This window comes from Cucumis sativus, chromosome 7, assembly GCF_000004075.3.
Source record: "Cucumis sativus cultivar 9930 chromosome 7, Cucumber_9930_V3, whole genome shotgun sequence".
Taxonomy (NCBI): Eukaryota; Viridiplantae; Streptophyta; class Magnoliopsida; order Cucurbitales; family Cucurbitaceae; genus Cucumis; species Cucumis sativus.
Genome location: NC_026661.2, coordinates 6,063,845 through 6,082,000, shown reverse-complemented (window position 1 = coordinate 6,082,000; position 18,156 = coordinate 6,063,845). Strand labels below are relative to the sequence as shown.

Sequence of the window (18,156 nt, the reverse complement as noted above, 5' to 3'; positions counted from 1 at the left end):
TGCTGAGTATCTGTATAAGGATTAATCACTGTCACTCTTATTGCTGTGCAGGTCTCTGCAGACTGTATGAATCTAGATAAGGAGGTTGTATTTCAGAGACTAATAGAGGAGACAGTTCAAGATTCCTTCTGCGGAAAAAGCGCAGTTATCGAGCGAAAAGCCATCTCAATCCCAAAAAGCGAGGTCACTGTATATGCCATCGTAACTAACATTATTAGATACACCAAAAGTTTGAAAACACCAGCAATAGATTCACTTAGTAATGGCGATGTCAAACGACAACGAGAAAGTGTAAATGGTTCTGCCACATCTAGGAAGCGTTCAAAACGACAGAAGCGAAAATATAGACATTAGTCTGCGCACTGTATATATCTTGTCATTTTTCAAATCACTGAAAAAAAAGTAACACATGAGGACTGGGTGGATTTTGTTAGATATGACACTCAGGCCCCAGGAAGTGACATAGTTAGAACAGTTATTGGGAGGTATCAACTAACCATTCTAAGTTATAACTACTTTGGAATCTATCCATATCTGGTATATAGGTTAAGTATGAAGTGTATTGGTGGCTGCTGGTAAATTATGTTCATAGCTTTTGGAAGTATAGGTACCCTGAGCTAGTATATTTGGGGACCTCTATTGGATATTCAGTTTTCGGTTACTAATTCATGCAGTTATTGTCATTTGCTTTATCATTACGTGATACGATGAACTTGATATGAATCTTTGAAACATAGGTAGGCTCTCAGACGATATTGTTCGTGTTTAGTTTGATTTGAAATGGTTTCTGTAGCATTTGTATGGATTTTGTGCCTAGGACTTGGCTTCCTTTATAGTTCTCTTCTTCTAATCTAAAGCCCAGTAAGCTTACTCTGGTTTAAGTAGTTTTCTCAAATGTTAAGATACATTTTTATCATTTATGAATCTAAATTTCTAACAAACGATGCAGATTACCATTATCTAATTATTTGAATTTCCAATTAATTCACTTTTATATTATTATTTTTTCAAGTTAATTGAGTTGGAAAGGGTCCGTTTGATAATGTTTTTGTTCCTTGTTTTCTATTTTTGTTTCTCATTTAAAAAATGTGTTTCATAATTGTTTTCATTTTTAGTTTCCAAATTTTGAGGAATGTTGGTCAAAATTGGACAAAAATTAAGAAACTATAGAAAGTAGTATTTTTAGTTCTGTTCTCATTTTATTTTATTTTAGTTTTCTTTGTCTTGTAATTTTTAGTTGGCTCAAGGAGGCATGCTTAAAATCATTTTAATCGTTCAAGTCGTGGATTCAACTTCCAACCTTGATGATTTTGTATTTTTTTTCCTTCTTTTAATATTTATTTTTAATTATTTTTTATATTTATATGTTTAAGTTTAGGGGGTTTTTACAAAATATAACAGACCGACAAAATATTTATCCAATAGATTTACAATGAAAAGTACCAAAAACATTTTATATATAAAATAATTGTTTTTTTTATATGTTTTTTATGGTTAGGAGAAACAACCTGAAATTTAGTGTATATAATTGTTAAAAAGTAAAATTTAGTTTTTATGGTTAATAAAATTTAATGAACAACCTATTGTTAAATATTGTTGAATAATTCGTTTGATTTGAAATTGCAGTAAATAACAAAATAAATATACTCGATGTAGAAAAGGAAAACATAAAAGAAAGAATACTAGTAAGAAAATACAAAATCAAAATAAGCTAGCCCTAATTAGTTTCAACACTCTACACGAAGAAATGCATGGAAGTGGTTTTGTAAATTAATTTAGAAAAGAGATTTAAAAGAAAATAAAAGAGGGCAGTAAGTGTATTTAGTTTGAACTGTGTGGTCAAGTCATCACTATCATTTAAGGTTCCACTGCAAGACAAACTCACCGCTAATGACAAATAAAACCATACCATTTACCTAAATAATTTCAATACTACCTTTTTTTTAAAATTCTTTTTCTTTCTAAACCATCTTATTTCTCCAATTAATCCCACTTCTATTTCTCAACTCTTATTACATTCTACCCTCTTACTATTACCACAATCTCAAATTATGTTCATTACGCTGAACATCAAAAATTATGAACAACTAGACTGATGTTCTTTACTAAGTAAACAGTATTTAAGCAAACCCCTAATCCATTAATTAAGTTTCATAAACATTGCGGTGGTAAAAGCTTACTCTCTTCTTCCACTCTTCACAGAAACTTGACAGATGTGTTTCCCTCACCACATGGCATTTCTTTCTAATTTTTCTGCCTCTATAAATTCTAAATACTCCAATTTCCTTCAAACCCATCACAAAAAAAATCCTTTTTTTTTCACTTCCCCATTCAAATTCAATATGTTTCCGGCCAAACTTCTGGCTCTGGTCGTCGTTTTTAACCTCAACACCGCCGTCTCCGCCACCGACGACGCTGCCATGCCCACACCCATTTCCTGCGACAACTGCACCATTTGTCAATCCACCTGCAGCCCACCGCCGTCTGAGCCACTGCCATTGCCACTCTCGCCGCCGCCGCCTTCGCCCTATGCAGAGCCAGAGCCACTGCCGTTTCCAGTTGCTCCTGCGAACTGCCCTCCCACCATTGTCCAGTGCTGTCAGTTTCTTCCGCCGCCGCCGCCGCCACCGCAAGCGACGGCGGTGAATGGTAATGTATACACACCGATTTATAATTCTTCTTCTTCGTTTTTGAGAGTTGGGTTGGGCTCTGCTCTGGCCCCTGTTTTTGGGTTGTTGGCCATTTTCTGAAGCTTTTGGGAAGTTGTTGTTTGTTTATAAGAGGGTGGCTATGAAGTTGTGTAATGGAAAAAGTTTTAAGGTGAAATTGTGTGGGAGATTTGAAGAAGATGATGATGACAGGACAGCGTTTTGTTTTCAGATATGTATCATAAAAGTGGATAGCACCGTTTTATTGGTGATTTGTCTTTTGCTTATAATGTATTATTATGTTAGTTTCATACATTCCTCAACGAGGACAATGTAGGGTAGGTATATGACCAAAAAAAGAAAAAGGAATATTGACATGCCATAGTTTACAAAATAATATTACTCTCACCAAAACAAAAACTATTTATCGGTGAGAAAATTGATGACTTCCAAACACAAATTACACTCTGCTCACTCCCACTAAATTACAAACAGACCTTTCAAGTTAGCTTCTTTTGCATTTGACATTGTTTATTCAATAATTGTATCTCTTATTGATACTGATATTGATATCCATATTTTCCAAGCATACAAGATAATTATACACAAATGAATAGCTCCAAAGAATAATATTGCATATTAAATACATGAATAAGTATTTACTCTACTTACGACAATACCCTCTTCCTCAAATTCAAGTTGAATTGAGAGTTTTGGTGAAAATGTCTGTTGTTGGTCAGTGGTGGTGATGGATTGGAGATAGGAGAGTGTGGCGTGAGGATGATGATGAATCAAACGACAATCATTCTCTGTGTTTTGTTCATTCATGAATACATCATAATGAGTGATCTTTGTGGGGCCCATATTAGTAAAAAGCCAATGAAGTCATAGTAATCCGAAGCGGCATCGGTTAGAGCACGATATTCAAATTGTTTCGTGTTGGTTGAGGAGATAAAAACATCATCTAAATAGAAACAATAGCTAATGGTGGACCATCTATCAGTAGGATCACCTGTCCAATCAACATCAAAGAATCTAGAGAGGACCGAGGAGAATTGTAAATCATGACCCAAAATGTCTTTAATATAACAAAGAATACAAAGAACAACAGTGAAGTGAATAGTATGAGAAGTAGTCATGAATTGACCGACAATGTGAATTACATACAATGGGTCACACTTAAGTAAATTAGGCTGCCAACAAGTTGTCGAAACACCATCAAAAGGAGTGAATCGCACATTTGGATCCATAGGTATCAAGGACGTGGCAAAATCTATTAGTAATAACAGATTGACTGAGGAGGTCAGAGACATGTTTTGCTTGAGATAAGTAGTAGTTATTAGACGAGCTTGAGATAAATAGTAGTCATTAGACAAGAACAAGATCTCAAGGCCAAGAAAATAGTTGAGAGTTCCTAAATCCTTCATTTCAAAGTGCTTACCCAGGTAACATTGCAAATCATATATGATTTGAGGGTTATCACCTGTAATAACCATTTCATCAACATATAAAAGAAGGAGAACAATACCGCTAGATGTTTGATAATAACTTGTAGAAATACAAGTTATTATAGCCTTTTAGATAGAATAATAAGACCAAAACGTGTAGTAAGTATGTCAAAGCGCATAAGCTTATGTTGTAAATTCATAAATACTTGAAAATACTCTACATAAGGCTCTATGTCTATTTCACCTTGTTTTCAGTGTCTTAACGCAAGATTATACATAAAAGAAGAGACTAATACAAATTTCTATTACAAATTTCTCAAAATCTATCATAGGCTAGTCTTTGAATAAAGATTTTTTTTAACATTGATTAAATTCATTTTTTCTTGGGATCGAATCTCGAACTCTCAAAGATATTGATCACTCATCTAAAAAAATCTAGAAAAACGGACTCCCAAACTTCCTAGATTCCGTCGTAGGATTTTGTTTAAGAAAAACGGTATAAGTTTTTAGAAAAGACTGGTTTAAGAAACATGATGAAATCATATGCTAAATTTTGAAGATTTTGAAAAAACCTAAAACATTTATAACATTAGTATAATAATTATTGTTAGATGCACTTAAAGGTTTTATTATACTAATGCTATAAATGTTTTAGGTTTTTTCAAAATCTTCAAAATTTAACATATGATTTCATCAGGTTTTCTAAATTAGTCTTTCACTACTACAAAATTTGGTTTACTTGACGTTAATACAGTGTCAAGTAAACGTATACTTGACGTTTTTAAAAGCGTCAAGTATAGTCACATTACTTGACACTAAAAAACTATCAAGTATATATTTACTTGACAGTGTTTTAACGTCAAGTAATCTATTGCACTTGACACTTATTATGTGTCGAGTAAGGTCGTATACATGATGCATTTTATGAAGTAACGCCCTATACTTGACGGTTTTTTCACGTCAAGTAAAATCGTATACTTGACATTATTGACATATCAAGTAAGATAATATACTTGACACTATTTACCCGTCAAGTAAAATAGTATACTTGACACTATTTATCCATCAAGTAAAAGTGTATATTTGATTCAAGTAAGATGGTATACTTGACATGTATTTAACGTCATGTAATTAATATATTTAATATACAAAAATTTTCATTTCATGTTTCCTACATTATGTATATTTGTTTTAATAAAACATATTCATCAACAAAAAAAAAAAAAACTCTCCAACCAATAGTTACACAACAATAAAATGACATAATTTAGTATAATAAGTAAACCAACAATAATTTCATTAATCTCAACAATGTCACCAACAATTACATAATTTCAATCCAATACAGTCAACTAAATTTACTATATATGGCCTATTCCGAAATCAACAATAATAATAGTTATTTTTATATAACAAAAAATGTGTGTGGTATACCAAAACTAAAGTATATCCTCTTGTTATACCAATGAACAAAAGCTCCAAAAATACTCAATGCTCTTTGCATCAATTGATAAGAAAGATAAAAACCAAGTTCCCCCTGAAAGAAAAAACAACAAAACAACTATAAGAAGTTTTAGATCAAAATAACTATTTATGATGGCAACTCTAGATTGATTAGGAGATCAAGAGAGAAGAAGATGAAGGGGCATTTTTGTATAAGCAAAGCTTAAATCTAACATAAATAATATTCACCATGCCACACTTGGCCTTAATCTCTCTAGATCATGTACCAACCATATGTAACTATAATATCAGGCTAATAAAAACATATCTCAATTTTCAACAAATACAATGCCAATAACATTATAAAGATACTGCACCCAATATCCCATCCAAACGTAGTACAGTTCAGAGGGTTGAAAGTTTTAAACTTTAGTTACGCAACCTCTTTTAGCTAGTAGCTATAATACATATTTATGCATACACACACATATATAACAAAATAAAAAACTTTGGAGGAAAATAAAAAATCAAAAGAGGATACCAAATTTCTACAAAGATCAACCCAAGAAGGAAGACACGACAAACCAGTATCTAATACTCAAATAATTTAGATCCCAGATCCATAAAAGAAATCAGAAGGACATACCCATGCAGAAGTACAAACATAAAATGACTGATGCCTCTACTCCATTTGTTCTCTTGAAGTGCCAACTATAAGAAATCTATCGTAAGTGAGAGAAGTTAGAAACTTAAACGAAGCATATATATATGAGATCATTCATAACTAACTGGATTCAAACACAAAAAGAGACAGTCTACAACTTACAGAAATATCCGTAAGAAGATCTACCAAAGCACTTGATGTAAAACATACAACACAGACAACTGCTAGACCACCAACCTACATGTAATAGAATTATTCCTGAATCTTGAGATTTATTAAATTTCAGATAATGGTCCTACAATGTATACTTTGTGGATAATATCTTTGATTTTAAATTATTAAGCAATTTAATGTTAACGGATTTCACATCCACATCCACATCCATACAAATTCATGAACTAACACTTCAACTGAAAGGAGAGGGAAAAGAATTACACAGTAATTATATATAACTTGAGTCAATTAACTTCACCTCTGAAGAAGCTTCCTCGGAACGAACTTTTTTCAATCTGTAAAATAACATAAAACCTGAAAAAAAAAAATTAGGAGTGGAAGAAGAAAGAAAAATCATATTGAAGAAAAAAATCAAATGCAAACTACCAGAATATCACATCAAACGATTATGAAGTTCTTAGAAGAAAGCCAAAAATATCAAGAGAAATTGCTCACCATAGAAGTCTAGTGCTCCTCCTGATAGGATGACTATATATAATAGCAAGAAAGCCTTCATAAACCTGAAAATAACCAATAAGTTGAAATAAACAGCATTTAGGAATTAATTAAATTGTATCAATACAAGTACAACTACGTGATGTATGTATACTTGTGGTTTGAATATCAACATAAGTATTGAAGAGAAGGCAATTCCTCATATTAATACTTTAGGATGTGTGTGGACTTGTGGTTTGAGTATCAACATAAGTACAGAAGAGAAAGCAATTCCTCATTCTATATGTTATAAAAGATGAGTATAGAAAGAGCATACATGGTCCTTGTGCGCACAATTTCAAGTTGAAAACGAAAATGGTTGTGGTGCTCGAGTCTTTAAGTGAGACCTTAACATAGTTCTCAAAAATAGAGTGATGATGAGGAAACAAACAAAGCTACAGTCATTGTTGTTCTATAAATGTTTAGATTAGTAAGTATAGAAATAACAATAACGGTCTTGAGAACAAGGTCTAGAATCTTCAGATATCTTTGGGTGGCTTGATGCAACGTCAAGATTTTTCAAACAATTAAAATGAACAACAAGGACAACTGTATGACCATTATGCATAATATCCATTCAAAACTCTAGAAAGAATTTCACCCCAATAATTTTCTAAAAACTGATATAAAAGAAGAAACTACCTGAGTTAATCAATAATTTATCAATAAATTCATGCTTGAGCGAATTAAAACTCCATACCTTCACTACCCCTTGTTGTGGTGTAATATTCTTAGGAAACAAAAACTTTAAATTACATTTAGTTAGTCCAAATCAACAGTTCAATAATTTCCAAAGGGATAAAAGAAAATAAAACACACTCACTCAACTACACCTCCAACAACAATTAAAACAAAGTCACTCAAGACAAAGTGTAGCTAATATGGAGGTGGGCTAGAGAAAGTAAAGAAAGTGTAGTCAATATGGAGTAAAGAGAAAATAACTCAAACAAGTTGTAATATATAACTTTGTAATACAATAGTAAGTCTTGGTAGCTTCCCATATTCTTCGATCATAGACATATTCTCTATCATTGTAAAAAAGGAAAACTGCGGAAAAATAACTTTACTAATTGATTAACATAGCACTAAGAACCCATAATCAATAGCATATAAGCAGGAAAATATCATAACTCCGCTTTTCAAGCTTATTCCTAACAAGAGTGCAGACGCAAAGTAATGTACACTATTGGTTTCAACGAGTAGGACAATTCATTATGACTAAATGTACCACTGCTCAACATTGACTCACTAAAATTTTTATATAAACAGAATCACATAACATATATATTTCTTCATAGAAACTCAACAAAAGTTCAACACATAACCTACTTGGCACTGCAAATTTATGGAAAAGAGGGAAAATTGGATACCAATTTATGGATTTAATTAGATGATTTGCAGAACATTCCAATGATAGAGGATTAAACTAGAAAGTGCACTTTAAAAAAAACATGAAAGAAGAGAAGAAGTAAAATTACAAAAACTTAAAGGTAGAAGCTTGAACATGTCCAAATGATCAGATAACTTAATCTACAAGTTTGGGAGATGTTATTTTCTTAAGTGGGCAAGCTAAAAATAACTTAAATTATCAACCACAACCACCATTTCCAACATTCACACTCTTTCTGCAAAACTAATTGGGTTAAATTCAGTCAGACATTACCCCAAACACAATATGGGCTGAAATAGAACAACCAATTAAAAAGTCATATTTTACCTTCTAACAACCATATATTTGATTGTTCCATTTCTTCCACCGTACCACGTCTTCTACTCCTAAGTACACTGCATCATAGATTGAAATTTGAAAGCAACAATAGAGAAGAATTATACGCTATAAATCGTCGGCCATAGGAGTGCAATGAAAGAAAAAGACCTTCTTCTACTTCAACTATGTTGACGATTTTGGTTGAATTGATTTCGGTATCCGTCGTTTCAAATTGTTTTTCTTTGAATCGATTTCATGTAATTAGAGAATGTTCAAAGCTTATCAGTATGGTCTATGTTGTTTCAGCAATCATTGTAAAGCTCTTGTAATCCCCTATGCTAGAAGATGGAATATTATTACACTTATTACACTTATTTTATGAGATCATTGCTTCAAATATTGGAGTAATGAGGGGTAAAATAAGACATCAGTTTTAAAATAAATTAAAAAACATTCTAAATTCGAGATTTAAAATTTGGCCATTGTTTTTCTAAATGGGTGTTGTGGGGTGCTAATACCTTCCCCACACACAAATGACTCTCGAACTCAACTCTATTTTTTGCAGACCATTTTTTTAAAAAAAATTATTTACTTTATTTCGATGTCCAATCACACCGTAAAAAAGATTGGTGACGACTCTTATTTTCTTTTAGAACTAACTTTTTTGAGGACGTCGGTTGCTCTGCATCGTCTCGGGTACGTGGCAACACTATTCATCTGTCAATATGTCATTTGTAGTTTAGGTCTGTGATAAGTTCTTGATAAGAAGTTTAGCTTATAACACTTACCATGTTAGTTGAGCTATAATCATCATCTTGCTAGTGTAAATCGCCAACTACTCGGGAGAGCAAGTGTAAAAGATACGGCAAATGCGTATAAGAAGAAGTTTGGAGACAAACTCCACCTTAGCGAGATAACTTCCATCAGTTGTGTCCTGAAAGAAGAACAAGTGTGGGTATTTGGTGCTGAGAGCTTGCCACCCTTAAAAGAGAAGTGCTATAAATCTTATGAGTAAACTTCCATTGCTTGCTGCCACAAAGAGTTAGAATTGACTTCCATATACGAGGAAGGTTCAACCAAAGACATAATAGTGGGAAAACAACGGTAATCTTTCAGATAAGGAGGAGTTTCTCTTATCCGGGTGGATCATAAAATATGTGCCAATTCAGGTTCCTTACAAGGGGCATATGGAAGATCCAAGAGTACAAAGATAGGATTAGATTGAGTGAGCTCAGATATGAATAGAGGACAAGGTGTAGGGTCAGATGGTGAGTCAAATGTGGAGAATAGGTCAGTAGAAGGATCAGTGAAGAATGGATGAGGACTAGATAGAGATGCATGCAATGGATTAGAAAACATACGATGTTCTTAAAAGGTGACATGACGAGATATACATAATCATTAGAAGATGGGATTCCAACAACAAAATCCTTTATGTTCAATACCATAAACCAAGAAACAACATAGATGAGCACAAGGTTCAAGTTTGTTATGTTCATAAGGATGTAATAACACAAAGCATGCACAACTAAAGACTTTGAGATTAAAGTAAGAGGGGGGAGTATTGTATAGTCGTTCAAAGGGAGAAACATTGTGAATGATCTGAGAGGAAAGACGGTTGATGACATAGACATAGATGAGGGCAATCTCTCCCCAAAATTTTTTAGGATAGGAAGCAAAGACAAGTTGAGCACGAACAGAGTCTAGAATGCATGTGATGATGTTTGCATTATATTTTTCCATTTGTTGGAAGGTGTGTGGACATGAGTGTTGAATTAGAGTGCCTTGTTGGACAATGAAGGAAATAAGGCGAGAGTCCTTATATTCCATCGCATTATTTGTGCAAAGAGTTTTAATTGTGCTAGAGAATTGTATGTGAACAATATTCGCAAAGTCAACATAGATTTGATATAAGGAAGAACGATGAATGTAAATTCAAGTAAAACGAGAATAGTCATCAATAAATAATACAAAATATCGATAACCATTAACAGTAGTACATGGAGCAGGACCCCAAATGTCATAATGAATAAGGTCAAATGGTGTATCACATAACGAATTAGAATTAGAAAAGGATAAAGCAGGTTGTTTCACAAGTTTGTAATTTAAACCGTCAAAAGGACTAAATTTAGTGACATTATTCAAGGTGTCAGTAGAAACTAACTTATGAAGTTTATCAGAGGATGCATGACCTAGGTGAAGATGCCATTGATATATAGTGTTATCGGTGACTGATAGAGAGATGGGTAGAAACATGGAAGAGTGTTATAGAGATGTGAGTTCAAATAATCGTCCCACCTTTTGTCCCATACAAATCACTTCCCGTCTAAGGATCCTGAACTTGACACCCATGAGAAGAAAAGACAATGGTTAGTCCGAGATCACATAATTGGCCAACATAGACTAGGTTGAATGTGAGATTTGGGACATGATAGGTGTTGGAAAGATTTATGATGGGTGTATTAATAGTCCCAATGTGAGAAAATAGACATGTGATTACCATTAGCAGAGTGGATTTGGGGAAGGGATTGAATAAGAATAAAGAAGGATAACAACGAAATGTCAGAAGTTATATGATTACAACAAGCCGAATCTAGGAGTCAAGAGGTATCTGAGGTGAAAGTAAGAGCATTAGATTTAGAAGAGATCACCTATTTCAGTTAGTTATGAAGATTAGTTAACTGAAAGCTCGGAGGTGCAGTGCTATCAAATGGTGGCAGCAACAATGATAGATGAAGAACCATTTTTAGGAGAAAACTTGGTGATATCGTTTTTTTCCATCAATACAAAGCTCAGAAACTATTCTGGTCAGATCTAAGCGGCAGATCTGCGAAAAAGGAAATGATAGAGGGCTACAATGGTGGTAGCGGAGGACATCAGAGGCGATCTAGAACCAAAGACACGACGGAACTAAGATCTAAAACAGGGATCAACAAATCACAAGCTAATCACAAATCTGAGAGTAGGACGAGCAGTACAAACGAATCCACAATTAGAACAAGGATCAACAATGAACTGGAACTAATTTTTCAAAGACACAACGACGAAGATATGAAACATCTTGTAACGACAGAGATCTTCTCGTTAGAGAACAGCGCAACGGGAACCTAGTTGTCTGAGAAACGCAAAACAAAGATTGTGGCGAACGACGTAGCAGATGGATGATTAACAGGAACAGAGCAGAGGAGCGACGGATCTGAGCGGTCGAATGGAGAGGAGTGTCGTGGATTTGAATCATGCCTGAACGTCGTAGATCTGAACAGCACGAACAAATCTAAACAATTCAAACATAGAGAAGTGCAGAGACATTGGCAAAGAACTAAGGAGTGGACACATGAAGAACTAAGACAAATCTTTCAACTAAATTAGAAAATGTAACCAATGATAAGATGTCTTTGTTAGAAATATCAAAGTAAGAAAGGAGCCAATGACAACAAGCTCCAACATAAAGAGAATAATATCTTTCAAATGAGGAAAAGGAACAAGAAAAAGAGCAACCGAAAATTTGGGTTTTAACGACGCAAAATTTGCAATGACACTTTAAAAAATGTGTTCGGACACGAGTACACGCACATCAATCAATCTTACAGGACAACACATTTGACTCTACAATATTTAGGCATATAGAAAATTAATTCTTAGGTTAGGTGGCCACCATGAATCGAACTCATGACCTCTTAGGTAATTTTTTAACTTTTTACCACTAGGTCAGCCCATGATGGTTCCGACACCGTTCCTCTTTAATAAAGGTTTATATGTTGACACTTGTTTGACGTCGTTATTTTTCAAGTCACAGCACATATTTTTTTGACATATAAATGATGGATATAAATACATGATTCAACTTACCCACATATGTTTATAAATTTTCTTTTATTGATAATAGAAAATATAAACTACATTGTCGGTAAAGGTTTTACAGTAATCCAAAAGATAAAATTAATTGTAATACATGTATGTGTGACCTAATCTAATCAAACTAACTCATAAATGGACTTGATCAATCTCATGGTCTACGGATTCTTCAACTATCTGCAAATTTGGTGAGCTCTTTCAAAATGGCAGGTAAAGAGCTTTTGAGCGAGAGGGAAAGTCGTGAAGATCGTTTGCAAGGGAGGGGGAAATGTCACCGGAGAGTCTTTGCGAGAGAGAAAAACTACAATGACGTGGGATGAAGTAAGGGTTTTTTTCGATCGTCGCAAGAGGGATGAAAGCGTCGAATTAAGAAACACATTGATTTTTTTATTCAGGTAATTTTTAATGACACATAATTTATGTCATTAATTAATGATGCGAAAATTGTGTCAAGAAAACTCAATTTGTGTCAAGAAAATCGTGTCACGAGAAATTTTGCATTTTTATTTTTAACGACACTTTTTATTCTCTCCTACCTCTTTTTTCTTGATTTCAAATGTCACTAAAACTCATATTTCTAAATAAATTTATTCAACAGGAGTGGATAGATTTGTGGGTTTGACGGTGAAGGCTTATTGTGGTGACAATGAAGGCAATGGTTGGATGGTGGAATTGACGGCGGCAGGTTACAGAAAATTGAAAGGCAAGGGTTCTTCACAACGATGTGATAGCCCACTTCGTTCAGCGGGATTTGTTTTTTGAGTTTTTGGTAGAGAGGAAAGTTTTGCGTTCAGACTTGTTCGACGACAACGTTTTTGTTTGACAGAAAATTTGGGGTTTTTAATTTAGTTTTAAATGAGTGAGGGAGGGAAATTAAAAATTTTAAAATTTGAGGTTTTTTCATTTGGAAATTTTTTTAATGACAAAAAATTTGTCGTTAACTAGCGACGGAAAAATTGTGTTAAAAATAAATTAAATTGTGTCAATAAATAATCCGTACTTTTATCTTCAACGACATAATTTACCTCACCTCACCCCCTTTATTTTATTTTTTATTTTCAACGATACAGTGTTTTGATTAGTAGCGTCATTATAGCTCATTTTTCTAGTAATCGGTGACCATGATAAAGAATTATAAATAAAAAGATCAACCAAACAAAGAATATCAAATTTTAGTTATGCAAATGCAATGTTAGCAGTGTTTGAAGAACCAACAACAAATGAAGAAGTGTTACAGAACATCCAGTGGAGAAAGGTCATGGAAAAAGAAGGAGATGCATATTAAGAAAAGAAGTAGATGCAAGTAGTGACATGAGAGTGAGGGCATCTTATGTAAAGTGTTTAAATAAGATTGAACCATGACATAGTCACTTTTACGTTATAACGTTGTTTACTGTTTAAAACTAACTATCTCGTTTATTGATGACCTAAGTAACTTAATCTTAATCCTGAACTAACTATGCACTTCTGTTTATACAAGATTATCCTTAGATTTGCATAGATGATGGCAGCTCATTAGCGTTGGTCTAAAAAGCCTTCAATTTCAGAGGTAAGATCGGGTGGTTAGCTGGACACATAGGGTGAAAGACGTAATTCACTCCACGTGCTTTATAGTTAGTAGATAGATTGTTTCCTTAAGGATTGAATTCAAGTCTTGAATAAGGGGTCCCACTATCTCATTGTCCCGAGAGAGATTTAGTTTGTAGGTTGGACCTTAAACCAATTGTTCAACAGTGGATCAGTGGGACTTAAAGTGCAAGATGTAGTCTTAAGGGTAAATGATATTTTGACCCAGTTGAGGTTACAAACAACTTGTGAAGGATTTGAAGGGATAAAAGCCCTATGGCAGTGGAAGATTTTACCAAACCATTCCTCAAATTAATTTGGAAATCCTAAAATACCACTACATTGGCAAAAATTTAGAATCAAAATTCTAAATAATAACTAAGTATGCTTTTAATTTAAAAGATACAGAAAACTTACTTTTGTTGATGTCTTTGAATCTACAAACTACCAAATTGGGGACACCATCCGTTGGAGACCTTCCTATCCTCTAGGATGAGAAAATGTTTAGAGATATTTGAGAGAATCTCTTTTATTTTTGCAGAGAGCAATAGGCTTGGTTTTTTTTTAAAAAAAAATCGTTAAAGAAAATTGTTTTCGTCTAGATATTTATAACTCTGATCCCTTCTTGAATAGGAAAAAGTGTCGGAGAGAATCGTGGGATTCTATTAATTTAAAAAACATTAAATTAATAGATATTTCAAATATACTAATTAATAATCATTAATTAATTAAATCATATTTAATTAATATTTCATTTAAATCTTATTTAAATGAATATCTCTTCAATATCTTATAGATGTATAATAATATAATTAATTAAATCATATTGAATTAATATTTCATTCTAATCTTATTTGAATGAATATCTCTCCAACATCTTATAGATTTATATTAATTAAATTAAATCAAATTTAATTAAATAAAACTGAACTATTAATTAATTCTCCAATTAATTAATAGTCAAATTAAATATGTTATATTTAACTTAAATTAAATTTGAATCATATTCAAATATAAGTTTCTCTCAATAATTTTAATATGAATTCAATTCACGTTAAATTAATATTTGAGCTCATTCAAATATTTTATATCTCGTAAATTAATTTTGAATCATATCCAAAATTAAACTTATATAATAAAGTTTGATAAACTTTATATTATAATGTACCAATACATTCAATTAATTTCCAGGTAATTTTGAACACTTCAAATTACAACCAATATAAATAAACTTCACTACCCTTTACGAGCTAAGAAGGGTACCTAATTGACCTACAAATCAAAAGTTACAATGTTATGAGATTAATTGGCTGAACTCATTAACCACATGAATTAATATTTGTTAACTGTGTGTACACTCCACTAAAGACTCACAACTAAACTCTTCTCACTGTAGATATATTTATGTCTGTATGGATATAGACCAATAACAGTAAGTTAGTCATTCACGAGTGTTCATAACACCAACTAGATCAATTTACCATTTTACCCCTTGGTTACTTCTAATCCTTAATTACCAGTGCTCCATTAATGAACTACCTATTATGGTCCTACCAATAAATAGAAATCCCTCTCGTGCCATAGAGATGGTAGAGCCCTTTGTTCAAGTTCTAGAGACACCATTAAAGGGAACACTAATCTACTTATCCTAAAGTAGGAAAGGAGTGAATTCCATCTTGTGTAATCATGTTCCCAGCTCCCCACTTGGTTTTGTTTCCAAAATGATAAGCTTATTGAGTCGATGATCTGGCCACTCTCACCCATTCAAATCAAAGGACAATCCCTCATGATATTCATATCGATCTATTATGCGCCAGAGTTCATACCACACTCATGATTAAGACTAAGTTATCTTGGTCATCTTTAAAATAGAAACCTAACTAATTAACGGAGTTACATCTAGTGGTTACTATTATGTGGTCTGATCTTATGCAATTTTATTGTATAGGATATCCTCACTCGCATATCAATTACAGAACGTGTTGGATCATTGCATTGGTATCAAATACAAATTAAGTTGTATCCATAGTGTTACCAAGATAAGGTAACCAGTCTTATCCTTATTCTATAGCCCCTTTAAGCTTATCTCAAACATTGACCCTTGTATGTCTCTACATACTGTTCAAGACTCATTAAATAGTTTAGGATGTTAGTTTATTGGATTTGGGTTATTAGACAAAACTAATAATATAACCAATAACAATTATTACAATAATAACACTTTATTAACAACAGTCAATGGATTATATTTACAATCTGCAAGTTTTAGGATATAAATTCCAACAGGAGTAACTTACTGATCATGGTTATATCAAATAGACACAAATATATCTATAGTGAGGCGAGTACAACTAAAGGACTTTAGTGGAATGACCCGTTAGTTAACGAATGTTGATTAGCTCGGTATAAAAAAGCTTAGGCAGTTAATATCATATCGTTGGATCCCATGATTTGTAGGTCCATTAGGTTCCCCTGCTAGCTCATATAGAATAAACTTAGAATAATATGATGGAATGAGTCGAATTATTCGAATTAGGCGAGGAAAGAGAAATCGACAAATACATTTGATATAGGCGTCGAGTTTTAGATTACAGATAGAGCTTTATGTTTAAATAGGATTTAAATATGAATGTTGATTCATACTCGGAAGCTCGAAATTGATGAAAATAGTGAAAGTTATAAAAAAAAAGTGAAAATGTTAGTGTTTACTTTGAAAAGTTAAACTTTGATGGGCAATATACTCAAATGTGATTTGAATCTGGAGAAAATGAATGTGGATTCATGCTCGGGATGTTAAAATTAATCAAAACGGACAAAATTATAAAAAGTCAAGATGTTAACTTTTTTATTTGAAAAGTTAAAGTTTGACTTTGACTAAATGATAATTTTGCCCTTTGACCAAATTTAGTGGGATAATCCAACATTTTGTTGGATAATCCCACTAACTATAATGGGCTAGGTGTTAGCACACTATGAAGACATTAAGCCCCCTAATGGTTACGGGATTATGTGTTGTTGGCCCATGAGCTTGCATGCATATACAACTTTGCATGTGACTTCTCTGTAAATTGGGCTCTTAGGATCTTTTGGAAAGGGTTGATGTTGTTGAAAAGTTTATTGGGCTGCTGGTTTATCTTTTGGTTTTTTTAAAAAACCAAAATTAAAACCCAACTCTATTCCTAATACCATTTCCATATTTTCTCTCTCTCCAAGTTTTCTTCATCAAATGGGTCCCACAACCCGATTCTAAGTTCGGAGGATAGTAGGTCAACCCTAGTGGTGGTTCAAGCAACTATTGACACTTCTAATGTAAGTATTTCAAAATAAACCCTAATTTCAAACTAGTTTTCGATTTAGGGTTCTATGCTTTTTTAAATGCAATTAGGGAGGATTTTGATCCTATTTCCGCTGCGCATGTTTTATTTCTATCATTCCCGACATATGGTGACTTATATAGATGGAGTACAAAAGAGTATCAGGCATGTCCCATATGCATGGGATATCGATTGCCATTTGGGATAAGAAGAAGAATATATTTCATGGGACATTGACACTATCTTCCAAAGAACCAGGTTTGGCATAGAAGTAAGCTACACGATGGAAAGGTAAAGCATAAGGATCCTCTAGTGGTAACGAATAGTCATGAAATCTTGAAAAAACTAGATTCGTTGGAGTTTTTCAGTTTTGAGTAAAACATCTTTTATTAAGAGATAAGAAAAGAAAGAGAACTCTCAATTGGATTAAGAGAAGTATTTTCTTCGAAATTCCTTACTAATCGAGACTACTATCATCTCATAAACTTGATGTAATGCATATTAAAAAGAATGTTTGTGACAACTTAGTCGGTGCATTATTGAACATTGAAGAAAAAATCAAGGATACCACGAATGTTTGGTTAAACGTACAAGATTTAAAAATAAGAAAGGATTTACACCTGATAGAGTTGATAACATATTGGTGAAGTCACATTAGAGTTGCACGTTGACTAGCAGCGAGCAAGTTACGTTTTGCAAGTACCTAAAATCAGTTAAGTTTCTTGATGGATTCTGTAACGACCCAACTTTTTACCTAAGTCGAGGTCATTAACTTTTGACAAAAGACCTTGGTTAATTAAAA

At 33.1% G+C, this 18,156-nt stretch overlaps 2 protein-coding genes across 4 annotated transcripts in view; both read left to right on the top strand.

The window, feature by feature from the left end:
* The window catches only part of LOC101212255 (NAD-dependent protein deacetylase SRT1), a 57,695-nt gene extending 54,775 nt beyond the window's left edge, over nt 1-2,920 (top strand). For 2 of the 3 annotated variants that reach the window (XM_031888899.1, XM_004148876.3), the window contains one exon: nt 52-941. In XM_031888899.1, coding sequence (XP_031744759.1) covers nt 52-354 — 303 coding nt within the window. In that variant the 3' untranslated portion in view covers nt 355-941. Of the gene's footprint in view, nt 1-51; nt 942-2,202 lie in introns of those variants that run through there. The other variant, XM_031888900.1, reaches the window with a different exon arrangement.
* LOC105436245 (leucine-rich repeat extensin-like protein 3) lies at nt 2,343-2,750 on the top strand. Its single transcript, XM_011661428.1, has one exon. It carries the CDS (start codon nt 2,343-2,345, stop codon nt 2,748-2,750), a length of 408 nt encoding a protein of 135 aa, XP_011659730.1.
* Nucleotides 2,921-18,156: the final 15,236 nt, after the last annotated feature.